This window comes from Gopherus flavomarginatus, chromosome 4 (genome assembly GCF_025201925.1).
Source record: "Gopherus flavomarginatus isolate rGopFla2 chromosome 4, rGopFla2.mat.asm, whole genome shotgun sequence".
In the NCBI taxonomy this organism is placed as follows: domain Eukaryota; kingdom Metazoa; phylum Chordata; order Testudines; family Testudinidae; genus Gopherus; species Gopherus flavomarginatus.
In genome coordinates, this window is record NC_066620.1 from 213939527 (window position 1) to 213966123 (window position 26597).

Sequence of the window (26597 nt, forward strand, 5' to 3'; positions counted from 1 at the left end):
CCCACACAAGTTGCATATCCAGAGGCGATGTACCAAAAAGGGCACTGTGGGGATACTCCCCAGATGGGGGTGTGGGAGGAGAAAAGAGGGCGTGGCAACCCTCTGTGTGATGGTTGTGCAATGCGGTAGTCCCATCCACTCTAGTCCCAACTCTTCCCCGCCAACCACAAAGTAGCAGCAGATCTTACCTGCCGGTCCCTTGCTCAGATTTCATAAGAAAGTGCAGTTGTGGTCATGAAAAGGAGCATAGCTGTATAGAAACAGCCCCTTCTTACCCATCAGATTTGCCCCACTGGAGTAGCCCAGAGTAGCGGCAAATGTATGTTTTATTCCCATGAGCCCAGCAGAGCTAATCAGGGGTGATTCTAGACATTTCGCCGCCCCAAGCACAGCAGCATGCCGCGGGGGGCGCTCTGCCGATCGCCGGTCCCGCGTCTCCGGTGGACCTCCCGCAGGTGTGCCTGCAGAGGGTCCGCCAGTCCCATGGCTTCAATGGACCTCCTGCAGGTGTGCCTGCGGAGGGTCCACTGGTCCCACGGCTCCACCGAAGCTACGGGACCAGTGGACCTTCTGCAGGCACGCCTGCGGGAGGTCCACTGGAGCCGTGGGACCAGCGGACCCTCCGCAGGCATGCCGCTGAAGGCAACCTGCCTGCCGCCCTCGCGGCGACCAGCAGATCGCCCCCCACAGCATGCCGCCCCAAGCACGCGCTTGGCGTGCTGGGGCCTGGAGCTGCCCCTGGAGCTAATGCAGCTATAGAGGAGGGGGGCTGGAATTTGATCTTTCACCATGAACCCAATGACTGAAGTTCCTGTAATGGTAGTTGATGTGGGAGAAGGAAAGAGCCCAGCTTGCCTCTCAGATGCCCTGGATCCCATTACGAAAAGCAGCACTGCAGCTGGCAAAGTGAGTGCTTTCAGACGGTCCCGTTTCAGAGCAGAACCAAATGTAAGGGGAGGCCACGGCAGCAGCTTCTTCGGAGCATCTTAGGAGAGAATTCTTTCCAGCCCAGCAATGTGCAATTAAGATCCCTTTGTGGCTAAGACTCAGCAAGACAGATGGTTTCATTAGCCACCCATGAGTAAATGGCAAGATACAGAAACTTGTCCACAACACCTACTCCCATTTCATTATTGCTTACCATGGAAGAGACTTAGACACCGTCAGCGACGGAGCACACACACCCTTGTTCAAAACACAACAGGTTTCTATTAAATAATAAACAGACGGGGTCAGTGGCTTTTATTTCCCAGGCTAGTCTTGCACTGGCTAGGGGGTCTCTAAGCTTTCCTGACATGGATTGATGCACTGGTTTAGTTTAGGGGGTGCTGACCCAAATGCAAGAGGAGGTACCTATCTCCTCATCTTCAAGGAGCCGTTGTAGCTTTCAACCTCCTCTCAGCTGCAATCTAGATAAGCCACAAACCTGTGGTTTGGTGAATAAGAAACAGTTAAAAAAGGGGCCCTCCTGGCCCAGATCTGATTTCCATCCCAGCCCTGCCTGAATCGGAGAGCTGCCTACGTGACACCCAGCTTGTTGTCTCAGACGCGGTGGCAGGATCACGTGCATAGGAATCTAAAAAGCTTCTGCCTAAGACCCTCTTAGCCTGATTTGCTTGGTGATGCAGCCGCGACTTTTAACAAGGATGCTTTGCTGCCCTGGAATCCCCCCTTTTTTTTTTTCTGAATTGATGTTAGCAAATGATGTTGAGGGGACAGGAACAATGTTGGAGAAGGAATGAGCAGATGGGCCGTGGCTACTAATGCTCTTAGATCCAAAAGTCAGGTGGGAACCATCCAGAAGTGGGAGTGAGTTGATTTGACTTACCCGGGACAGGGTGGAAGGGTGGCAGCCAGAAAAACAGCCATTCTAGTCGGAAACATCAAATCAACTAAGTCTCTCCCTATGGCGTGTAAGTTACGACTCACTCTGCCTTATCAGTGTGTCAATGGTACCAGTGTTTCTATCACCTCTGGTTTTGATCCACCAGTAGAAAACATAAAATCCTTTCCAGCTGGCCTAAGAGCAGTGACTCATCCCCGGCGCAGACAGATGTTGCCAGACCTCCCCACAGGTTGCAGCAGAGTCCTGCGTCCCATGGGATTTGAGACCAGCCCATGGGATTACAAAAGGATTATGTTGGGCATCATGTCACAACGCCATTGACGTCATGACATGTAACAATGATGCAGCCAAGCGCCGACGCCATGGCGTGATGTGAAACGGCAGATATTACAGTGTGGCCACTTTGTGAGCCGGTAGGCGGCCGATGCTAGGAAACTGGAAGTGCATCTTTTAGAGAAACACAGCGAAGATCCTGGGGAGGAGAAGATAGAAACACGAAGAAGACCCCTGTCCAAGGCCCCCAAGGACATATCTTGAGTTCTGCTTGCTTCTTTGGCTGGGAAGCTTTTGTGTGTGCAACTGACCGACCTGCATGGAAGGTACAAAATTGGGAGTGTGCAAAAACACACATGCACGTCCACTCTCTTACAAGCTCCTCTTAACCTCCATTGCAGCTGCAAAGCTAATCCCAACGTGTCTGACGTTCCGGCGCGTCTGGTTCACCAGGACAGTGAGGGGGGGAGGTTAGAAGCACAGCAGGGTGCACAGCCCATGTATTTAGCTAGGGCAGGGTGTGGGCAGGGCGATGTGCTAAGAGGACACTAGGTCCACCTGCCAGTCCAGAGAGGTATAAATAGAGAGATGCAAACGGAGAAGGATCTGCCTGCACCAGAGCCGTTCAGGTGCTCACCTCTCTGTCAGCTGTTGAAAAAGCTATCTGTATATTCGCTTCAAGTTTCACATTTCATGGAGTTGTTGCAAAATGATGCAAAAGAGTTTCTCAGTGAAAGGAACATTAGAGACAGCTTACCAGCTTACACACGTGTATTTCTCTCTCTATATATATGTCCATATACCCATGCACAGACATACTCATCTACACGTACATTTGTGCATCCAACATACTCCCAGTCTGTCAGGCTGTCCCTTTTGGTATTTGTCTGTTGAATGTCAATAAAATCTGAAGGTTTTTCTTCATCTGGTTTTGCTGGTCTCCATAAGTTTCCTCTCTATATTAAAAAAAGAAGGGTCCTCAGTGTTGTGTGTGCATTGGCGGGGGAAGTTACACAGAGCTACGGCGCTTCATGAAGCCCTGCAAGGCCGAGAGGCTGTGGAGTCCCGTGGAGACGGAGCTGATGGCCGAGCGCTGGGCGTTACAGAAGCATCTGTTGGATGGGGTGTCGGGATAGCGGCTAGGTGAGGAGTGGCTCTGCTCCACGCACGTGTCCGAGGTGGACAGGTCCCTGGGGATGATCATAGGGATGGAGTACTGCAGCTTCTCCCGGCTCTTGTACCACAGACATGAGCACATGGACTGGAAGTGGAGCACCTCCGCATAGACGTTGCGGAATCCGCCCCCACCCCCTCCCCCACCGCACCCGCCCACCGCGGTGGTAGACGAGGTGGTGTCTGTGGTGTGCACGCTGCTGGCCTGTCCGTTGTGGGTGAGCAGTGCTCGGTGTTCAGCATCCCGCTTCTCGTCCTCAGCATTCATGGTCATGAAGCGCAGCACCACCAGGTTGAGGAAGGCCCCAATGACGGTCAGCCCTGTCAGGATGTAGACGAAGCTGAAGGCCACATACTGGGGTTTGGTCTGCAGCGCCTCATCTTTCTGGAGCGCCACGTAGTCCCCAAAGCCGATGGTGGTGAGGGTAATGAAACAGTAGTAGTAGGCATGGAAGAAGCTCCAGTGCTCGTAGTAGGAAAACGCTGCGGCCCCAATGCACAGGGTGCTGATGCAGGAGAAGAACCCAATGGTGACCATGTTGGCCATGGACACCTCTGCCCGTCTCATGCCAAGGCACTTCTTGATGCGGTGCAGAAGGTATTTGACAAAGGTGTTGATCCTCTCACCCAGGCTCTGGAACATGACGAGTGTGAGTGGGATCCCCAGCAGGGCGTAGAACATGCAGAAGACTTTCCCACCATCCGTGCTTGGGGCCGCATGGCCGTACCCTACGGAGCATAAATACAAAGCACATTGCCTGGTTAGTACACGCCAGACACTACTCTCTTCCCATCTTCCCTTCCTTAGCTATTGTTCAGGGGTGTCCAGATTGGCCATACCAATGGGTTCCCCTAAATGCGTTGGAGCAAACTACCAATAGAAGTGGTGGATTCTCCATCTCTTGATGCCTTCATGGCTGCCTTTTTGGAAGATGCTGTAAGTCAAACATAAGTTACTGGGCTCAATGAAGACATAACTGGGTGAAATTCTCTGGACTTGATATACAGCTCAGACTAGAGAATCTAACAGTCCCTTGTGGTCTTAAACTCTGTGACTCTATGAATCCTTTCTGCAGGATATTACTATTATTTATCTTGATTTATTTATTATTTATATAGCTCCTAGAGACCTCAGCCAAGATTAGGACCCCATTGTGCTGGGCACTGCACAGTTACACAGAAAGAGGCAGTGCCTCTCCCATAAGGATTACAATCTACATGGACAAGACAAAGGGTGGGAGAAAAGACAAATGCTCAGCGCCCAGGACATCTGCTGTTGTGGTACTTGCAGCTTCTTCAAGGGATGATTAGAAATTGCTTGTCAACTCAGTCCAACAGCAATAAAAACCTGCAGCTGATCAGCTTTATCTTCATCCTGCAGTTACAAGGAATAATTACAGATGGCTTTACAGACTAAGAGGATAGCATGACCTCAAAAAAGAAAAAGGAAAAGAAAAAGAAAAAGAAAGAACATATAAAGCCTATGACATGATCAAAATGCCAGCAAAGGATCACAAGGCCTGGGCTCTGAGAGTTTCACTGGCTTCTAGGGACTGTACTGCTGCCTCTGACTTGGAGGAGAAGACTTGCTAGTAATCAGAGATACGGGCCAGGACCAAGCCCTCAAAGCTCACCATCCCCTACCCTTTGTTTGAATACTAGCTTGTCTTAGAACATACCCTTGAGAAATCACGTCAACTAACTTTAGACACAACACATCTTACATCTCGGCAGGGGGTTAGACTAGATGGCTCTTGTGGTCCCTTCTAACCTTATGGTTCTATGATTCTAACCTGGGGTGAAGCACTGGCCTGGTTGAAGTCAAAGGCAGAACTCCCACTGACTTCAATAGGGCTGAATTTCACCCACACGACTGGCACTCAGTGTGGATGGGTGCTGGGGCATTTAACATCATGTCAGTAGGTGGTGGTCAGGTTAACTCTATGGTTTTAGTAGGCTTTACCCATGAGAAGCTGACACAGTGTTAAACATCACGGTGCCTGTCTACACTGACAACAAAGTCATATTTAACCTCTTAGGTAACATGACTTTGGAAGGTCATGACCTCATTATCTAGTGAAGACGAGCAGGAGCTTGGATCCAGATTTGGGTCTGAACTTGGCATTTCACCCCTTTACTAACACTGAACTGAACCCTTGGATCTAAACGTCCCCCTAAATTCTGGAGAAGGGTCCATCCGGATGACTGGAGATGGCTCATTCACTAGTTACCCTGTTCTGTTCATTGCCCCCATAGCACCTGGCACTGGCCACTTTCAGAAGACAGGATACTGGACTAGAGGGATCATAGGTCTGTCCCAATATGGCCGTTCTAATGTACTTCTTGTCCTACCTTCAGTGGACATGGAGAACAATTGATCACCATCCTCCCTATAACAGCCCAGAACATAAGTCAAGACTGTTGTCAGGTCCCCCACAATCCTCTTTTCTCAAGACTAACCAGGCCCAGTGTTTTTAACCTTTCCTCACAGGTCAGGTTTGCTAAACCTTGGATCAGTTTTGTTGCTCACCTCTGGACTCTCTCCAATTTGCCCACATCTTTCCCAAAGTGTGACACCCAGAACTGGATACAGTGCTCCCGCTGAGCCCTACCCAGTGCTGAGTAGGGCGGGACACCTACTGCCGTCGTCTAACATATGACACTCCTGTTAATATACCCCAGATGGAGCCTTTTTCACACCTGCATCACATGGTTGGTGCATGTTCAGTTTATGCTCCACTGTCACCCCCAGATTCTTACAACGCCCATAAGTTATGGCAGAACAAAGCCAAGAACTGAGCGGGTCATTAAGATGCCTGTTTCTGAGGAGGTGGGAGAAGGGCTAGTAGAGGAGATGGAGTTTGAAGGCAAGTGCGACGGGAAAAGGGATGCTTCCCCCAGACATGAGTGAAGGCATGAAAGTGTGTGTGAGAGGAAGGGCTGGCAAGGTGCAGACTCAGCAAGGGCAGGAGCAGGAGGAAATGAGACAGGTGACATAGAGCAGGGAGGGGGGTGTTTTCAAGGTGAGGCTGAAGAGCTGGAGATGAAGAGTCAGAACTGTAACAGGGTGAGAAAGGCAGCAACAGGGTGGGTGGCCAGGCAGGAAAGCCAGAGAGAAGGTAAAACTGATGAAGGCAGGAGACAGCCAATGGTCACTTCTGATGATCATGATGGTCCCCTCTGACCTTAAAGTCTATGAGTCCTTGAATCTAACCATGGGGTAAGACAAGGGTGGGGAAAAACTCCATTAGCTCAGCACGGTGTCTCTCCGTCCCCCCTTCTCCTGCCCGCATCCTGGCTCCCTTGAAATGCCCATCAGTTTCTCTGACAGCGAGCTCTCTGGAGAAGGGACTGGCACCTTTGTTACATGCCCAGACAGCCTCTAACACATGGGAGCGCTGCTCCTGGCTGGGGTTCCTGGGCACTGCCTCAGTGAGAATCTGGAGCAGTCAGGGGCACCCGTGCAGTGCCCCCAGGGACATAATGTTCAAGCAAAGCCCCGAATCCATCTGGATTTCAATTAATCTGTTTTCTGCACAGTACAAACCACGTGCCAAATTCTGGTAAAAGGCCTTATTCCTTATGTCTGCCACCTGATTATCTGTATCTAATGGAGCCTGTGGGAAGCCCTTGTGGGATATGCGCTTGACTCACAGACTTGGCAGGGATCAAAGAAACCTGCTAACAGCCTGTTTCTTCCTGACTGGATACCCTGGTCATTGGTCTCTGCAGAAGCCCATGCTAGACCCCCTGCCCCTGTTTATAATGCTCCCAAGCAGCCTGGACACCATGCACACAGAGAGGGAGCAGCAGTTGAACAGGGGGTTTCCCGTGCCCATATCATGCCCTGAGGACCTTTCGGCTTTCTCAGAGCTAGCAAGGGCAGGTCAGAGGGGGCAGCTCAGGGGTCTGAGCTGCAGGTTTGAACTCTTGGAACCACAAGGTGGCTTGCCCCATGGGCTGGACAGCCTGGTGCTAGGCCAACCTGGGTCCAGAATGAGCCCCCCACCCCGAGGGGAATCGGGCACTTGGCCATTAAGAGAAGCAGGTGGCTCCACTAATGACGGAGAGGTGATGAGGCCCAGGAGGCAGGTTCTTATCCAGGCAGAAGTTCAGCCCAAGAATGAAAGCTGGGGAGGAGGCGAGGGGAGGGACTCTAAGCTGAGCGAGGACAAAGTCTCCAGCCAGAGAGCCCTGGGAGAGACCCTGACTAAGCAAAGAGAAGGAAGAGGAAGCTGAGAGTCTGGATAGAAAGGGGCCTGGGTGAACTGCAGATCAGGTGGAGGAATCATAGAATCATAGACAATTAGGGTTGGAAGGGACCTCAGGAGGTATCTAGTCCAACCCCCTGCTCAAAGCAGGACCAACCCCAACTAAATCATCCCAGCCAGGGCTTAGTCAAGACTGACCTTAAAAACCTCTAAGGATGGAGATTCCACCACTTCTCTAGGGAACCCATTCCTGTGCTTCACCACCCTCCTGGTGAAAAAGTTTTTCCTAATATCCAACCTAAACCTCCTCCACTGCAACTTGAGACCATTGCTCCTTGTTCTGTCATCTGCTACCACTGAGAACAGCCGAGCTCCATCCTCTTTGGAACTCCCTTTCAGGTAGTTGAAGGCAGCTATCAAATCCCCCCTCATTCTTCTCTTCAGCAGACTAAACAACCCCAGTTCACTCAGCCTCTCCTCATAAGTCATGTGCCCCAGACCCCTAATCATTTTTGTTGCCCTCCCCTGGACTCTCTCCAATTTGTCCACATCCTTTCTGTAGTGTGGGGCCCAAAACTCGATGCAGTACTCCAGATGTGGCCTCACAAGTGCTGAATACAGGGGAATAATCACTTCCCTCGATCTGCTGGTAATGCTCCTGCTAATGCAGCCCAATATGCAGTTGGCCTGCTTGGCAACAAGGGCACACGGCTGACTCATATCCAGCTTCTCGTCCACTGTAACCCCTAGGTCCTTTTCTGCAGAACTGCTGCCTAGCCACTTGGCCCCTAGTCTGTAACAGTGAATGGGATTCTTCTGTCCTAAGTGCAGGACTCTGTCCTTGTTGAACCTCATCAGAATTCTTTTGGCCCAATCCTCCAAATTGTCTAGGTCACTCTGGACCCTATCCTTACCCCTCAGCGTATCTACCTTTCTCCACAGCTTCATGTCATCCGCAAAGGATGGAGGAGTGGAGCCAGTTGTTCAGTAGAGGGACCCAGAGTAGAGGGTGAGCCTGAAGGGGAGGACATGAGATGGTGACCCAACTAAGGGGGCTGAGTCAGCAGAAGTCACAGCACCAGAGGCACCGTCCACGGGGCGGCCCTACAGAAGGGACAGAGCTGCCATGCCATTCCTGGCCATGAGAGGGTGGCTAGTGGTGAGTGGACTCATTTACCATTGGCTAGCAGTTATCTCCCACCCCAGAGTTGGCTGCATTTCAGTGGTGCGGTGCATATGTAGCTCCAGAGTGGTGTGGAGATGGAAGGTTCTATGGGGCTAATTATCAGAGGTGCTGAACTCCCAAACTCCCATTGAAACTGTGGAATCGGGACTTGTTTGAAAATTAGGCCCTAGGAGCCTTTAAAGTGTCATTAACAGAACAGTCCAATGATGGCAGGTTACAGCTCACCTGCCTCAGGGCATAAGATCGCAACCAGTTCAGATCAGGAAGAACTTCTCGGCACTCTGACAGGGCTGCCCTCCTTACTGGTATCTCCCACGCAGCCCTGTCACTACCAAAACCGAATACCAGACTAGATGGGACCGTGATCGGATCTGGTGTGACAGATCAGATGGGCCAATCATCTGATCCGATATGCCAGAAGACTGGATGAGCTGGGCCAATGATCTGAGGCAGTTTTGCAAGGGGCGGGATACCAGATAGTCTGATCCGGTTTGTCTGGTCCGAGGCCTGGAACCTCGGCTGACATCTAGGGGGAGTCACTCCCGTGGCTTCAGTGCAGCTATGCTGAGATCCGCCAGCGGAGGATCTGGCTCTTGAAGCCTAAATAAGCCTTGCAGCGAGACCCTGTCTCGCGCTGATTTCTCTCTTCAAAACTTCGTATTTATTGCAAAGCTCTGGGAACTGCAGATGGAGCTTTGATAACCAGATCAAAAGGCCATTCCCTTTCGCTTCCGTAAATACCTCTGTGCGGAAACCTTTTGGAACACCCACCAGCAATGCGTCGCCCCAAATCCCAACGGCTACCCCATGGCAGCAGCCCAGGAGAAAAAGGGAGGGACTCATTTTCCCTTTTTCCCCCAGCAGTGGAAGCACACCAAACTCATGACAGGCAGCGATGTGTCAGGGCATCGGGCGAGGTCCTGTGGTGGTGAGAATAACAACCCCTCATGTGTGGGGATGGAATTGTGTATCCATTACAGCAGATCTAGGCCAGGGCTAAAATAACCCCCTCCTGCTTCCGCAGCTGCTGGGGCTCTGATCCTACTGTAGTTGAAATCAGCAGGAGATTTGTCATGGCTTGGCATTCAGTCACTTTTGGGCCCTGATCCAGAGAGAGGCTGAGCACCCACAGGTCCTGTTGACCTGAACAAGGTGCATGGGCAGCTCAGCCCCTCTCTGGATCACGACTATAAACGTTCGGGGATGGAGAGGGTGCAGCCAACTCTCCAGTTCTGTGCAATGTCTAAAAAGTTGTATCTTTGCAAACTACAGCATTTGGTGACGCATTCCTCCCCGATCTGGGCAGACAGGGATGTGGGTGTGCGGAATCAAAGCAAGGGCTGGCTTGTAGCTGGGCTTGACTTTGTAGCCCAAGCTCCAGAGTTCGGGTGGGAGGTTCTAGTCTCGTGCCCAGCTTGAGTGTGATGTGCGAACCAGGAGGGCAAACAAATGGAGAAGCTGCTTTTCCTGAGCTTTGAGAACCTTGAAGACAGGGCTGGTGCAAGGAAGTTTCGCACCCTAGGCGAAACTTCCACCTTGCACCCCTCACCCAGCTAACCCCGTCCCCCCCCCCACGGCAGCTAACTCAGCCTCCCACCTGGGGAGCCCCCCTGCAGCAGCTACCCCCCCACCGCGACAGCTAGCCCTTCTCCCCCGTTCCCCCATGGCAGCTAACCCTGCCTGGGCAGACTTCCCCCCCCCAACCACGGCAGCTAACCCTGCCTGGGCAGACTTCCCCCCCCCAACCACGGCAGCTAACCCTGCCTGGGGAGACTTCCCCCCCCACCACAGCAGCTAACCCTGCCTGGGGAGACCTCCCCCTGTGGAAGCTAACCCTGCCTGGGTAGCTCACCCCAGCTCACCTTGGCTCCGCCTCTTCCGCTGAGCACGCCGGCGCTGCTCTAATTCTCCTCCCCACCCAGGCATGCGGCGCTGATTGGAGGAGATTTAGAGTGGGCTGTGTGCTCAGCGGAGGAGGCAGAGTGGAAGTTAGCTGGGGCGGGGAGCTGTTCCCCTGTGCGCCCCACCCGTTACTGCGGGCAGCCCTCCCCGCGCACCCCCCCAGCTCACCTCCACTCCACCACCTCGCCTGAGGGGGCTTTTAGGCGCCCCCAACCACTAGACACCCTAGGCGGCCGCCTAGTTTGCCTAAGTGGTTGCACCGGCCCTGTTTGAAGATTCCACCTGACAGCCCTTCATGCCAGGCCTTTAGAGCAGCAGTGTGGAACCCAAGCCAACCTCTCAGCTGCTGAGAGTGGTTGGCCCTCATGTGAAATCGACAGCCTGGCATCTGCCCCAGCCCTGAACTGCTCCCCCTGCCCCAATTTCCCTAGAGCCAAAAGGAGCTAGAACCTCCAAAGTTTCAAGTTCTGCTCTAAATCCAGATCCCACCATTGTCTATTGGGTCCTAGATTCTTAGGCAGGGAAGGACCAGTCGCTCATCTAGTCTGATCACCTGCATGGCACAGGCCATTACATTTCACCAAATGTCACCCCTTCGTCCAGCCCAACAGATTGTGCTTGGCTAAAGCATCTTCCAGAAAGGCACAGGTGATACATGAACCCCCCAGTCAGGGACGCTAGCCCCCCAGCCCCGCCCCGTATACCCAAGGCCCTGCCCATACCCCGTCCCTTCTGCCTCCCATCGCCCACTGAAGCCCCGAGCCCTCCTGCCCCCTGCCATGGCCAGAGGAGCCCTGGCTGAACCGCACTGACACTTGCCCACCCGCCCCGAGCTCCAGGCTGCTGGCACAAGCTGAGCCTCTGCTGGCTTCAGGGGGACGGGGGAGAGAGGGCGGGACCTCGGGGTGGAGCGTGGGTGGGGCCATGGCCAGGGGTAGGCCTGGCCTATTCTATCCGGGCACCACCCATGCAGAAAGGTATCCCGTCTGGATCTGCAGATGCCAAGAGATGAGAATCCACCGCTTCCCTTGGTACCTTGTTCCCATGGCTAATCGCCTGCACTGGTAAAGATTTGTGCCTAATTCAAATGTCTTGCTTTAATGTCCAGCTTTGGTCCTTTGTTCTGCCAGTCTCCGCTAGGCTAACGAGCCTTTTTATAACCAGCATTTTCTTCCCAGCAGGCCCTTCTACACTGACCAGGTCACCTCTCAATCTCCTTTGACTGAATCCTGTTCCTTGCACCTCTTGGCGGAGTGTGAGGGCCACCTTGGGGAGCAGCCAGCCAGAGGGTGGGTGCCCACCACCCTTCCCCATCCTTATATGGGAAGGTGGCAGGAACCTTGTGTGCGTGGGGAACAGATGCTGCATCTGCCATCCCCAGCACTCTGTGAGCAGACCTCTTGGCCCACTGCTGCTGGGTGGGGGCCCTCCTCACTGCATGCCCCCACACCACGGCAGTGGCTTCTAAGGCCACCAGGGAGGCCTGAGTTAGACACAAGAACACCCCCCATCGCAGTGTGGCCCAGATGGCTCTGGGAGAGTTCTGCAGGTGGCCCCTCTGGCACAGCTCTCAGGAGGTCTGATTCAGCTCAGGATGCCCACGATGCAGCCTGGGGGTCCCCAGCAGACACTTGTGTCTCAGGCCTGCAGGAGGGAGACTCTGCAAAGTCAGCTGCCCCATGCACACAGCGCTCCCCCTCTTCCCATCCCCCTTCCCAGCTGCCATGTCGTGATGCATCACCCTGCGAGCTGGGAAGCAGTGGGGAGGGAGGGGATGCGAATGCCAGTGCTCGCCTCACCCTCCCATAGGCAGCTTGTCCTCATTAGTCCCCAGTCTGCAGGGAGCTGTCAGTTTGCTTAACTGCAGAGAAGCAGGGAACGTGTCAGTCACCAAAAGAGATGGCTGGTTAAAAAGCAGCCAAACTTTGCATGTCGGCCTGTCGGATCTCCGCAGTCCCCCAGCAGCCCATGCCTGCCTGGCAGCTCGCTCCGCAAAGATCACGCCTCGCTTTGCAAGGGGAATCTCCTGCACCCCATAGGGGCAAGGAGCTGCTCAAAAGCCTGCCTGGTTCCCTGCCCTCATCCCAGCCCGACCCTGCATCCATCGTTATGGGAAGATGCTGCGCAGAATTGGTTGGAAACACTGCCCAGACACAATTTTTTCTGTGAATCTTTTGGCTTTTGTCCACATTTCCCACCCACCCCCAAACTGACAATTTTTGAGTTTGGCTTTTTGACACAACCTCACAATTACTCAAGGAAAACATTTTGAGTTTTATTGGCCAAAATGGCCATTCTGTTGAAAAGCACTTTTCCATCAGCAAACCGTTTCCGTGGGGGGTTTCCCAGTCGGCTCTAGTCTCAGTTCAGCTAGGATCAAAGTTTCTCTGGTGTTTTTTTCCCAATCCCTTTACTACCTTCCTCACAATGGACCCGATTCGCTTGAAATTTCACCCCTGGGATCTTTGCCCGAGGTTGCCCACTCCTGGGAAGCATGCGGCTGACCAGGTGAAGTGTTGGGCACAGCGAGGCAAGGCCCAGGATATGGAGACAAAACATAAATCAGACTGTAATAGGAGGCCAAATAAATTCTTCAGGGCCCTGCAGATGTTAACAGCACTTCTATCCCCGGCCCCCACACTTTCCCATGAGCGTAACGCTGGTAACCTGTCATCTATACCACACCACTGGAGTTCACACAGCACTCAACACCCATTCAGCAGACACCCCAGTTGTCAGGGGAACAACTCAGTGACATTTAACATAAGAACATTAGAACAGCCAGACTGGGTCAGAGCAAAGGTCCATCTAGCCCAGTATCCTGTCTACCGACAGTGGCCAATGACAAGTGCCCCAGAGGGAATGAACAAAACAAGGAATCATCAAGTGACCCATCCCCTGTCGCCCACTCCCAGCTTCTGGCAAACAGAGGCTAGGGACATCATCTCTGCCCATCCTGCCTAATAGCCACTGATGGACCTATCCTCCATGAATGTATCTAGTTCTTTTTTGAACCCTGTTATGGTCTTGGCCTTCCCAACATCCTCTGGCAGAGTTCCACAGGTTGACTGTGCGCTGTGTGAAAAAAAGCCCTGAAAAAATTGAACAGCAAGGATCACAGCTGGGATGTAACCCAACCGCTCCTACCACTAAACCTCCAACAAACCATTGCTACATCAGGTGGCAATCACAGCCTTGCTTCTTTCCTAACTTCCCCAGCAAACTTGGCCCCTTATGGGTCCATCAAGGTCTATTCTTCACTTCTTTGTGGCCTGAAATAAAACAACCTGGAACATATCCACAAAGTTAATCTCTCCAGCCCTGGGTCCCTTTTCCTGGCACCACTTGTCGCCCTATCCCCTCCCCTTCTCCTTGTGGTTTTGCACCCTCTGGTTGAGTTGTGTCTTGAGGGAGACTGGAAGCTCTCAGAAAGGGAAGGGCTGCCTTTTATTCCTGCATCTGCAGGCCAGCAGGGACCAGTATGCCCACCTAGTCTGACCTGCAGAATGAGCTTCCTGCACCTCGCCCAGGAGTTCTGGCTGAGCTGGAGTGTAGCTTTTAGAAAGAGACCCCCACAGTCTTCATTCAAGTCCTGCACTCTTCCAAAAAAAGGTCCACCATGGGGAGGGGGATAATTTGGAGAGCGAGCCCGGCCCATGCTCATTCTGCAGGGATGGCCCTGTCCTGTGGGGCTGGGCCTGGCTTCCTGCTCCGGGGGCTGCACCTTGGCACATGGGGTCCCAGCATGACTCACTCCAATCTGGCCTGGCCACCCCTCATAGTGACAGAGGGGCAGCTGGGGCAAACCAAGTCACAATGCCATTGGAAAAGGGGGGCCAGGGTCAAACTGCCCCTTTCACTCCCCGTCCCTCCCGGGGTGGCCTTGAAGGTGATTCGACTGAGGTGTCTGTGCAGCATCCAGCACACTGGGGCCTGATCCGGACTTCTGGGTGCTAGCAAACAAGGCCTGGTCCGTTGAAGACTCCCATGGGCTCCAGTACCACCAAGCTGCCCAGTTCTGCACCCGAGCACTGGGGAAGTACTGCTCTGTGGCTTGGTTTGCCTCCCTCTCTAATGGGATAAACCAACATCCTAGCTCTGGGCACCCACCAACCAGGGGAAAATGCAGAGCCAAAGGGTGGATCTCTGTGGAGATCTGCAGGCCTTGTGTCCCTTTCCCGTTGGTGTTTTCAGTCCAGGACTGCTCGCCACGGTGCAGGCGTCCAACAGATGCTGCTTCTGTAACATTTTGCATGGTAGGACTCCCGCCACCATGAGCCATTCCTCACTTGTGCACTGCTGGGGATGTGCATGGGTCCTTCTTTGGGATTCCAGAGATGGTAGGAAGCCATCGAAGGTATTTTGAGCAGGACTGGACGTGGCTGCAGCATCAGGTGAAGTAGAGATGTTTGCTGGCGTGTGTTGGCTGGGCGGAGAGGAGGGAGGTGAGGGTAGGTCAGGCTGGAAAGGAAGAAGTGGCCATAACTGAGGCACAAGATGGTGAAGGCCTAAAGGAGGTGCCGGAGAGTGAGGGGCGGGGTTTAGTGACCGAATCTGTGGGGTGGAGAGAGGAGTTGAAGGGGAGGAGGCTGGAGCTCTGGACAGAGAAATGTGAGGGACGGGAGGCCTTTGGGAGGAGGAATCCAGTCTTTGTCCTGTAGAGTTGGAGGGACACTCAAGAGGAGAAACAAGCCTGTCTCCTGTGATGAGGAAGGATGGTCTCAGAGCTGAAACACGGCACTCACGAAAGCTGGGCCCATTTCCCAGCTCGGCTATTAGCTCCCCATGGGATGTTGGGCAGGTCCTGTGGAGTAGGTCTACGCTGGATGTGTACTGCCTGCTCTGGCACTCATCGAGCTAGCGTGCTAACAGCCGCGGAGCCACAGAGGTGCAAGTGGCTGGGGGGACTCACCACCTGAGTGTGCACCTGGCACTCCTGATGGGTCTGGAGCACTCGGGGTGGCAAGCCACTCGGGGCTGCCGGCTTGTTTTAGCACATTAGCTTGATCCAAGCTAGCGTGGATATGTCTCCTCACATTTGAACTTACCCCTGTGGCTCAAAGGGGTGATGGCTTGGTGGGGAACATCACTGCCTTCCAACCAGCTGATCTGGGTTTGATTTCCAGCCTACACAGCAGCTGGCTTTGGGGGAGGCTCTCAGGGTCTGATTTTTGCTTTGGCTGTGAGGGGTTCTGGTTCAAATCCTAAACCTTCCTTGGCTTTTTCAATAAGCATGTTGACAAATTGCAGAGGGGTCAGAGAAGAGCCGTGAGAAGGATTAAAGGATTAGAAACCTGCCGCATAGTGACAGACTCAAGGAGCTCAATCTATTCAGCTTAACAAAGGGAAGTTTAAGGGGTGACTTGATCAGTCTCTAAGTACCTACGTGTGGAACAAATATTTGGTGATTGGCTCTTCAATCTAGCACAGGTCTAACATGATCCAATAAGTTGCAGCTAGACAAATGCAGGCTGGAAATAAGGGATAGGTTTGTAGCAGGGAAGGTAATTAATCTGTGGAACAATTTATCATAGGGTGAGCAGGGACCGCAAGTCTAACCCCTGCCAAGATGCAGGATTTGTTGCATCTTAACCATCCAAGGCAGATGCTCTCCAGCCTCCTTTTGAAAACCTCCAGTGAAGGAGCTTCCACAACCTCCCCAGGCGTCTGCTCCATTGTCCTGCTGGTCTCACAGTGAGGGAGTTTTTCTTGAGATTTAATTTAAATTGGTTCTGCTGGAGTTTGACCCCACTGCCTCGCCCTGCCCTCTGTGGCAGGTGAGAACAACTTTTCTCCATCTTTTTCATGGCAACTTTCCAGGTATCTGAAGACCACTATCACATCCCTCCTTAATCTCCTCTTTTCCAAACTAAACGTGCCCAGTTCCTTCAGCCTTTGCTCACATGCCTTGCATTGCATCCCTTGGATCATCTCTGCTGCTCACCTCTGGGTCCTTTCCAGTTTCTCTCCACCCTTTCTCTACATTGGTGACCAAAACTGGACACAGTACTCCAGCTGAGGCCTGACCAGTGCCGAGCAGAAGGGTACTGTCACCACCCGTGACTTGCATTTACCGAGGGTTGTGGTGGATTCTCCATCACTGGCTACCTTTAATGCAAGATCAGCTCTTTTTCTACAAGATCTGCTCTCGAAGGATTGTGGGGCATGTCTCTGGCCTATGCTATAAAGGTCCAACAAGATGATCAGAGTGGCTTCTTCTGGCCTTGGACTCTAAGAAATTTGGACTCTAAAATCGTTAGATTGTAAATTCTTTGGGGCAGTGACTATCGCCTATTTTATGTATGTACAGCATGTAGCACCACAGGATTCTGATTGCCACTGGGCCCTCTAGGAGCTACAAGGAAAAATACATAATACACCATGCAACTAACAGGTAGCATTGTCCAGTGGCTAAACTACCAGATTAGCTTTCTGGCGACCTGGGTTCCATCCCCGCCACTGACCAGCTCTCTGACTTTGGGCCAGCCCCAGCCTGCCCAATATCGAACGCATCTTTCTTCTCCACTCCACCCACACCTTGGCCAGTTCCCCCACTGCCTGGCTGGGGGAACGGTCCCTCCCCAGAGCGCTTGCAGCTGTGCAGGGCTCTGGCAATTCCTGTGTGAGCTGATTAGTGGAGAATGCAGTCTGGCATGCTTCCTGCCACTTTATTTATAGTGCTGAGTTGCTCAATTATTAAATACTTCGACAAATATGTTCGGAATCAAAAATGCAGCCGCGTTCACCTACGTGTGAAAAACATTTTGACATGACATCGTTGTTGGCAAACAAGGACCCTGAGATAATTTAGCATCCTCTTGTTTTTGAACTGTAATCTGCACAGGTAACTCCCCCACCCCAGTCTATCTGGTTTCCATATTCCCCGGCCTATTGTGTCATCTTATTTAACCCCGAAAGAGCTGCACTCTCGCTCACTCTCGGGCACTAGAAAAGAAATGGGAGGAAAACTACGATCACCCCGGCTGCCCAGTTTTGACAGTACTCTGCACATCTTGCAGGTCTTTGAAAAGGTTAAAGAATCAGACCCAAACAAGCTGAAATCCCCATTTTGTATATGTATTTTGTATATGGGGAAACCGAGGCAGGGAGCAATTAAGGCACCAAAATCGCCTAAAGATCCTGAAATCAATGTGGGAGTTAGGCACCTGAATATCATGGTGATTCTGGACGTGACTTGTCAAAGGTTGTCCAGGGCCAGGAATAGGACCCACGGGTCTCTTGCTTTAGCCATAAAACCAGCCTGCCCTTGAGACACTCAGGAAAGGGGACTGCACTGCCTGGACTGCCAATTTCAGCAAGAATTGTGGGGTCCAGGACTCCTGAAGTTCTCTGACTTATCGAGGTCACAGGTAGATTCCTTGAGTCCAAGGCCAGAAGGGACCTGCTGCCCCAGCCCTTCCCACCCCCTAAGGCCCAGCCTGCCCTGGTGTGAATGAGGTGCACTAGAGTCTTTACTGAGTGCTGAGAATTGACTCTGACATGGGATCAGATCCTCCTCCCCAGCTCTCTGGGAGTAGCTAGCGTGGGGGACCAGCCTGGAAGAGGTCCCATTTCCCAGCTGGTCAGTCTATCTTAGGTACTTGGATGGCCTCCATTGCCGCAGTATCTGAGCACTCCCAATCTTCAGTGTGTTTATCCTCCTAGCAGCCCTGTGGGGCAGGGCAGGGCGATTATGCCCCTTGCACAGATGGGAAACTGAGGCACAGAGCAGCTAAGTGACTTGCCCAGGGGCATCCAGAACATTTGTTGCAGAGCAGCAAATCGAGCCCAGCTCTCTCAAGTCCTAGGTCAGCATCCTAACCCGTAGGCTTTCCTTCCTCAATGGACACACCCAGGGGACAATGCTCCTTTCTCTGCTTTGAATCACCCTTGCTCCGTAAAGCTGGCAGCCTCAGCGGATGCGTCTACACTGCATTGTTAACGTGGGTCTGCGGGAGCCCGTCTAAGCCCATGTTTGAGCGTCCACACTGCCTTGTAAACCTGGGCTTACAATTGCAGGGCACGGGTCTCACAGCCATGCTCATGTGTCCACATTGCACTAGGCTTGAGTCTGTCCACACATCAAACTGACAGGCTTTGGACCTGAGTCATAGCAGGACTTGGACTCCAACCCACCTCCTGAGCAGGTAGGAAACCAAGGGGGGGAACCGAGGCACAGAGTGGGGAAACCGAGGCACAGAGTGGTGAGGTGACTTGCCCAAGGTCACCCAGCCAGCCAGATCTGGGAATGGATCCCAGATCTGCCAAATGGCTGTCCGGTGCTCTAACCACTAGGCAAACTGCTACCCACGTAGACTGAACCAAAGCCTTGAGGCAGTAGAGGAGGGTCATGCAAGCCTTGTTACTAGGGCCCCCAGGAGACAAATCTCAGCTTCCAGTTAAAATTAAGCCTTCAGCCTTTTTCTTGGCGAAGGTAGCCAAGAATCAATGGACAGATGGCCTCCAACCCCCTTGAACCTCTAACCCGGCTGCAGCTGGCCCTGTGCAGAGGAACCTGGGCATTGCCAGAGGGCATCAGGCCAGGGCATCATCCACTCCCTGTCCTGGCTCTGCTGAGGACACTGGAAAAGCCCCACTGTGGGTGGCTGCAGCAGGGGGAAGGTTCTCCCCAGCCCCCGGCCTGAGGTAAGAGTCACCTTCTGAATTCTGATCCTGGCTCACGCCATCGTGGGTGTTCTCACAGTGCGTATGAACACCTGATCCTCTTGTGAATCCAGGCCCAGTTCAGTGCCCTGCCCACCGAGCCTGCTGCCTGCCATCCAGCCTGATCCGAAGCCAGCGAAAAGCCCCGGAGGCCCCCAAAATCACTAATCGCGTCTGTAAGTCTGAGCCAAAGTGCTGTGGATCTGACTTGTTAGCATTCGCGGGCATTTACCTCGCTAGGGCTGTCGGTCTGCGAGTGTCGAGGCCGGAGCTGGGGAAGGACGGACAATGGCTGGGAGAAGGGAAGGGTTATTACCCCCTTTTACAGATGAGGAAACTGAGGTACAGAGACTCAGCGGTAGCGAGGGGCCTCACTTCCATTGAACTCAATGGGAGTTAGGAGGCTAAATACCTTTGAGGAGCTGCGACCTAAGTGACTGGCCAGCGCGGGTCTGGCTGCAGCAATCAGGCCAGGAGCCGGCTGCTTAGAGTTTGCACAGATCTCTCCGGCTCCCTCACAGCCGGACGCAGAGAGGGAACCAGGCCCCTGGGTCTGAAATATTCTGCAACCACGCTGGCCAGTCACCTCCTGGTCTCAGCCTGCCCGCTCTCCTCAGTACCCTGACAGCAAAAAGTCGTCAGGCTGCTGGGGATGGGACGCGGCTGCTGTTGGAATGCCCCGAGCCCCCAGCTGGGACCGCGGCAGGGCCTTTAATCTGCAGCCAAGGGCCTGCTTTCCTTCCCGAATTCTTAAGCCTCTTAATAGACTCTGCTCATGCACCCGGGCGCTGTAGCATCGTAAATCCTGAGCCAGCAGCCAACAGGAGAAGCTCAGAAGAGGGAGCAGCTCCCCCCACCCCATCAACTTATTTCTTATAGACGAGGAGTCTAAATTAATCCCCTTCCCCCCACCAACTCCCCCTGATGCCCGCATGCCCTGCTTATTTATGGGAAAGAGGCACGTGGGGAGCAGGAAACAACTACTGCCAAGTTCAGCTGGGCTTGTTAAAGGGCCAGCACCGCTCTGTGCTGGGGCTGGAACTAGAGCCAGCCTGACAGGCTGCTCCTTCTATCTGCAGATCCTGGTGCATGGAAAAGTCCCACTAGGGCATCGCTCGGACAGTCAGCCAATGCCAGGTTGTTGCCTGCAGTCGGTTCTCCCCAGGACTGTCTGTTGGGGCATCTCCCATTTCATTTAGGGACTACCACGGAGTGTGGGGGAGTCAGGGCCCTGCACCCCCGGCTTCCTGAGATTCACCGGGACTCTCAACCAGCCAGTAAAACAGAAGGTTTATTTGGACAACAGGAGCACAGTCCAAGACAGGCCTTGCCGGTACAGACAACAGGATCCCCCTCTAGTTAGGTTCATCTGGGGGCCCCAGGGAGGCCACAGCCCTGTTGGTTGGGGCTCCCCTCTCCATTTCCCTCCAAACTGAAACTCGCTCCAGCGGACTCACTCAGCCTCCCGCCCCGGCTTCTCCCGCAGCCTTTGTGTCCTTTGTCCAGTTTCCAGGGTAGAGGTGTTACCTGGCCTCCAATCCCCCTCCTGGGTTCTCATGTTACATGCTCAGGTGTCCTCCCTTCCCCGATGCAGCCAGTTCCAGCCAAACTCCCCTGCACCCTTCCCAGATTAATACTCCCCACTCAGCATTCACAGAACACATCAAGAACATTCCCACTTCGGCACAGGGATCTCTTCTGCCACCTAACAGGACTCTACAAATAGGTCGCCTGGGGAGTAAGGAGCACTATCCCCACTGTGCAGGTGGGTAAACTGAGGCACAGAGCAGCTAAGGCCAAAAAGTGGCTTAAAAGAAAAGCAACAAAATCCTTTTGGAAAGTTAACCTCTGGAACCGATTCCCGGGGTATGGAGCAGCTTCTCCATCGCCTGGGGGCTTTAAATCAGAGTTGGGCGGCTCTTTTGTAAAGAGACACTCTAGCTCAACTGGACGTGCTGACGTGGGTGCAGGAATCACTCGGGTGAGTCCCTGCCCTGTGCTATAAGGGAGAACAGGCTGGCTGGACATAGCGCCCCCTCTGGGGCTTACCACCAAGGAACGTATTCAGTCACCTACATAAGATTCTTCAAGCACCTAAATATGGACTACGGTGCCTAAATTCAAGGCAAGTTTGAAACACTTGGCCTGAAGGGCTCAGCCCAGCTCACACACCAAGTAGCTGCCACCTGTATGAACAGACAGAACCCAGGCGTTCGGGACTTTGTCCCCTGCTCTGTTCCTCCGATATACGAAGCGCACAATGTAAAGTGAGGTTCATTGTTCGGCTAGTACAGAGCGTGTTATATCAACGCCTGGCCGTGATGAGAACTGAACTGGCCTAGGGTTTTCCCCCAGTGCTGTTGTCATAAACAGATAGCTAAGGGTTAATGTTCTTTTACCTGGAAAGGAGTAACCTGAAACACCTGACCAGAGGACCAATCAGGAAACAAGACTTTTTCAAATCTGGGTGGAGGGAAGTTTGTTTTTGTGTTTTGCCTGTACTCTCTCTCGACTATGAGAGGATTTCTGTCTCCTGCTTTTCTAATCTTCTGTTTCCAAGTTGTGAGTACAAAGATAGGTTTGTTTTTTTTTGTATTTACATGTGTGTAGTTGCTGGAGAGTTTTGAATTGTATTCTTCTTGAATAAGGCTGTTTATTCAATATTCTTCTAAGCAATTGACCCTGTATTTGTCACCTTAATACAGAGAGACCATTTTTATGTATTTTTCTTTCTTTTTACATAAAGCTTTCTTTTTAAGACCTGTTGGAGTTTTTCTTTAGTGGGGAACTCCAGGGAATTGAGTCTGTGCTCACCAGGGAATTGGTGGGAGGAAGGACTCAGGGGGAAATCTGTGTGTGTTAGATTTACTAGCCTGACTTTGCATTCCCTCTGGGTGAAGAGGGAAGTGCTTGTGTTTCCAGGACTGGAAACGGGGAGGGTGGAGTCCATCTGTTTAGATTCATGGAGCTTGCTTCTGTGTATCTCTCCAGGAACCCAGGGAGGGAACACCTGGAGGGGAGAAGGGGGGGGGAAAGGTTTATTCCCCTTTGTTGTAAGACTCAAGGAATTTGGGTCTTGGGGTCCCCAGGGAAGGTTTTTGGGGGGACCAGAGTGCCCCAAAACACTCTAATTTTTTGGGTGGTGGCAGCAATACCAGGTCCAAGCTGCTAACTAAGCTTGGAGGTTTTCATGCTAACACCCATATTTTGGATGCTAAGGTCCAAATCTAGGAAATATGTTATGACAGCTGTTCACTCCTGCTAAACTCCATCCCACAATACCCTGTGATTCTACAACTCGTCAGCCAGCACAAGCCGATCAGAAACTTGTCAAAACCGAGATCCATTTGTTCTGCGTCTTAGTACAAGCTAAGGAGGGACCTTCCTGGACCAGTCCCCGAAATGCTAGTACCGTGCCCCAAACAAGGCACAGAACAGCAAGCTCAGGAACCGGGATGAAATGGTGGGTTGGATTTGATGTGCAAAGAGTTGTGTAGCTTGTGAAATCATCCTGTCACTCCTCCTAGCCGACGGGTGACACTGGGTGCACAGTGGCAGTGTACGGTGCACGCAACAACGCTGCACAGGCCTGATTCCCGCAGAACCAGTTTTCTGCACCATAATGTTATTGGCTACTTGGTCTCTTGAGCATACGTCAGAATGAACCAAAGTGTGGTCAAGCACTGACTGTCCATTGCACCAGCCGCACTGCTGTTATCTGATAGGCGGCCTGGAGGGATGGGGTGGGGAGCAACATCAGGCTGAAGCCAGCAGGCCACGTGCAGAGGTGCCGGACTGGACCGGCTCCCTGCTCCGGGGCGAATGATCAATGTAACAGCGTGCTGCTCGGTGGCCCATTGTGCATCCCCAAGGCACAGTCTGCCTGCCTGGCCCCAGCTGGCCAGGACAACATCAGGGCTGCGCTGTCCGCTCCTGTGCACGGAGCTCCTCTGGGCAGTGAGAGGGAGCTGACAGCTTTCCTTAATGCCAAGCCAGATCCAGGGCTGTGGTGGAAACAGCTGAGCAGCTACCAGCCGCTGGGACTGCACTAGCAGAGCAGGGGTGGGGCAGGTCAGCTCCGTCCTGGAGGGGAAAATCCAGGGGCCTGCAGGAGGTGGCAGTTCCCTGGCCCGAGTCGGTCCCCTAGCCCGGTGCCACCTCTCATAGAATCATAGAATCTCAGGGTTGGAAGGGATCTCAGGAGGTATCTAGTCCAACCCCCTGCTCAAAGCAGGACCAACCCCAACTAAATCATCCCAGCCAGGGCTTTGTCAAGCCTGCCCTTAAAAACCTCTAAGGAAGGAGATTCCACCACCTCCCTAGGGAACCCATTCCAGTGCTTCACCACCCTCCTAGTGAAATAGTGTTTCCTAATATCCAGCCTAAACCTTCCCCACTGCAACTTGAGACCATTGGTCCTAGTTCTGTCATCTGCTACCACTGAGAACAGCCGAGCTCCATCCTCTTTGGAACCCCCTTTCAGATAGTTGAAAGCAGCTATCAAATCCCCCCTCACTCTTCTCTTCTGCAGACTCTTCTTTCTCTTCTCCTGGACCCTGCCCGCTTGTGCATCGCCTGGCACTTTTTGCAGAATAGGGGGCGTCAGTATGGGTCAGATTCCAGCTACCTTCTACCTTTGGACCCTCGTGCTGGGTTAATCAGCTCGGGAGCTCGAGAGAACCACAGGGTCAATCTGTGTCTGGAAGCCTCCCTCCAGAATCCCCTTTAGATTCAGTGCAGCCCAGTCCTGCCTCTCCTGCACCACAAGGAATGCGACAAACGACTGTTGCTAGCACCAGGGCAGGCCCGGCGTGACGTCCGGGTGTCATCTCAGAAGAGAAGTCCCTGCGGGAGTGGGTGGGCCTGGCACAGCCCGGCTGTGTGCAGCTGTCCCGCAGTGTGATTACGGCCAAAGGTTACGATGGGCTGGAGGAGGGGGAGAGCCGGTCACTCTCCAAAAGTCGACATGGCTTTGGGGATGTGACGGAGAGGCTGGCCGCATCCTGCAGGGCCCCTCCATGCTCCTGGGAAGTTACTGGGAATGTGAGAAAACCGCCTCCCCTGCCAAGCGAAACGGACGGATTTGCTTCATCCGTGGCCTGATTTATAGCTGAATCCCCCTGACAGATTCACAGCTCCCTTGGCCAGGCTGCATTCCTCAGGTCAGACTCTTTGGCCGGCGTTTTCCCTTTTGACGACAGGGCTCTCGTTCTGTGTGCAGAGCCTGGAACGTGCTCGCTGCCCAGAGACCCCTGACCTCCACGTGTTTCTCCACTCTGCCTACTTCCCACGGCTACGCTTCAGCCATGCTGAGCTAACTTCCCAGCATGCCCGGCGTTACCCCCAGCCTGTTCTCTAGCTGCTATTCGCACCACTATGCTCTGTCGTCCTTCCTCTCCTTCTCCCTCCCCCAGCGCCTGCTGCTTTGGGTGTGACATGAAGGTCAGAGGCCCCCTGGGCTCACAAGTGGGGTCAGCTTTGCATTTTGCAGGGCAGCTCAGCACATTGGATGTACACTGGGGGGGGGAGTGGCAGATCCTTTGAAAGCCTGCTGGAGAGATCTTTGGCAAACCCACTCCAGTTGTGGAGCCTGTGAACGGCAGGCCCTGAAACCCGGCCCTCTATGTTCAGTCTTGACTTCCGGATTCATAATTAGCAGCTGATGAGATGTCAGGCTTCAGTACCCAACAAATGGCCACAAGTCTGGAGTCATCACTTCCCTGACGAACTCGTCTGAAGAATAACAATACTGGCAGGAACACTAGCTAGAATACCAGTTTTAAGGGCTTTCAGCACTCAAGTACCAGGGCATAAACTGCTCGCCAGCTGGGGGTCAGGAAAGAATTTCTTCCCAGGGGATAGTACCATCCAATTAGATGCATGACGTGTGGTTTATGTCGTCCTTTGATGCATCCAGCATTCGCTTCTTACACTAACTTGTCATATCTTCCTATTCAGAGCAACCGGGGGCTTTCTTATAGGATCACAGGAAAACAGCAAAGAACACAAGTAAAGTCACTGGGCGAGAGCACAGTGTGTGCATCTCCTCCTTCACATGCTCTGCCTCACAACATGGCAGCCGTCTCTGCACACCCTGAGAAATTTAAAGGGGCAGGACACAAAGCAAGAATATACAGACTGCATAGTTACATGCCCCAGAAGCTAAATGGGGCATTGGTCTTGTCTCCTTTTTGGGCCCTGCTTAGAAATTGGCTCTTTGTTCTGTGAGAGCTGGTGGCTAACATTGATTTGGCTAATATCCTAGAATAACTCATAGGCTGTCAGATTAGAAGGGACCTCTGGGATTATACAATCCAACTCCCTCTGTCAAGAAAGAAGGACCCTGTGAAGCTATTGACCCCAGAATCTGATGCCTGTGTCATTCCCCTGGCAGACATGTTGGAAACCCCATTGCTTGAGCTGTTAATAAGCCAGGCTGGGCAAAGTACTGGAAAATAGATGGTAGGGTTGATGTCCCAGTGACTAAATAGGTCTCTTCCATCTCTCATCCTGTTGGTAATTACCCACTGAGTCTTGGCAGTGCATTGAGCCATGCTGAGGATCCTGACTCGGGCCGACCCGGGGGGATGGAGAAGACAGACTCTCAGCGGCAGTGGTCAGCTGGGAGGTGGGTTGGGGGCTCCAGAGGTGTTAGAGGCTGTGCTCAGGCTGAGACCAGGCTGTCTCTCGCCCAGAAGCCCCAGGGGCAGGGTGAGTAGAAATCCCTGAGCTCCATCCAGAATCCTACCACTCACATTTTGTGAGGGGAGGCCAACGCGAGATGTTGATTTGGGCTAGTGATGGGCTAGTGACGGTCCGTGCAGCGAGCTCAGTGCCCACTGGGGAATTAGGAGCCGGTTTAGCCTTGTAGCCAAAAGGCTTCATATCATATGGCAGTGGCATTATGTCCCAGTGACCGTCGGCCTGAAATTGGCAGAGCTGCAGAGCTAATGTGTGTTAATTCAACCTGCATCAGCAGCATGGGCGAGGGTGTCCTTCGGCCAATGGCAGCTGCTGCCAGCTTTGGGCACTATCATCAAAGATGGGCACAACGTGCTGGGGCTGAACCATCCCAGCCCTGCTTGCACGGGCTGCACCTTTCAGCATGGCCAACCTCTTTGTGAAACGTGCCATGCACGGTACACGGCAGGCCCGCGGCACTGACAGGGAGTGCCGGATCCGGGGGAGCGGGATGAGACATTGGGAATCAGGAGCTAAGGGAAAACAGAGAAATACAGCCCCTGCAGGGAAGTCAGGCACTGCCTCTCCTTCCTGTCTTCGTCGTTTCCCACTCCCTTTGCCTGTCTGTCTTCTCGGTTTCGATTCTGAGCTCACTGGGCCA

General features: G+C 53.1%; 1 protein-coding gene across 2 annotated transcripts in view; it reads right to left on the reverse strand.

Moving 5' to 3' along the window:
* Positions 1-665: 665 nt before the first annotated feature.
* The window catches only part of KCNK3 (potassium two pore domain channel subfamily K member 3), a 73567-nt gene continuing 47635 nt past the window's right edge, over positions 666-26597 (reverse strand). For both annotated transcript variants that reach the window (XM_050948892.1, XM_050948894.1), the window contains exon 2: positions 666-4021. In XM_050948892.1, coding sequence (XP_050804849.1) covers positions 3129-4021 — 893 coding nt within the window. In that variant the 3' untranslated portion in view covers positions 666-3128. The remainder of the gene's footprint in view (positions 4022-26597) is intronic.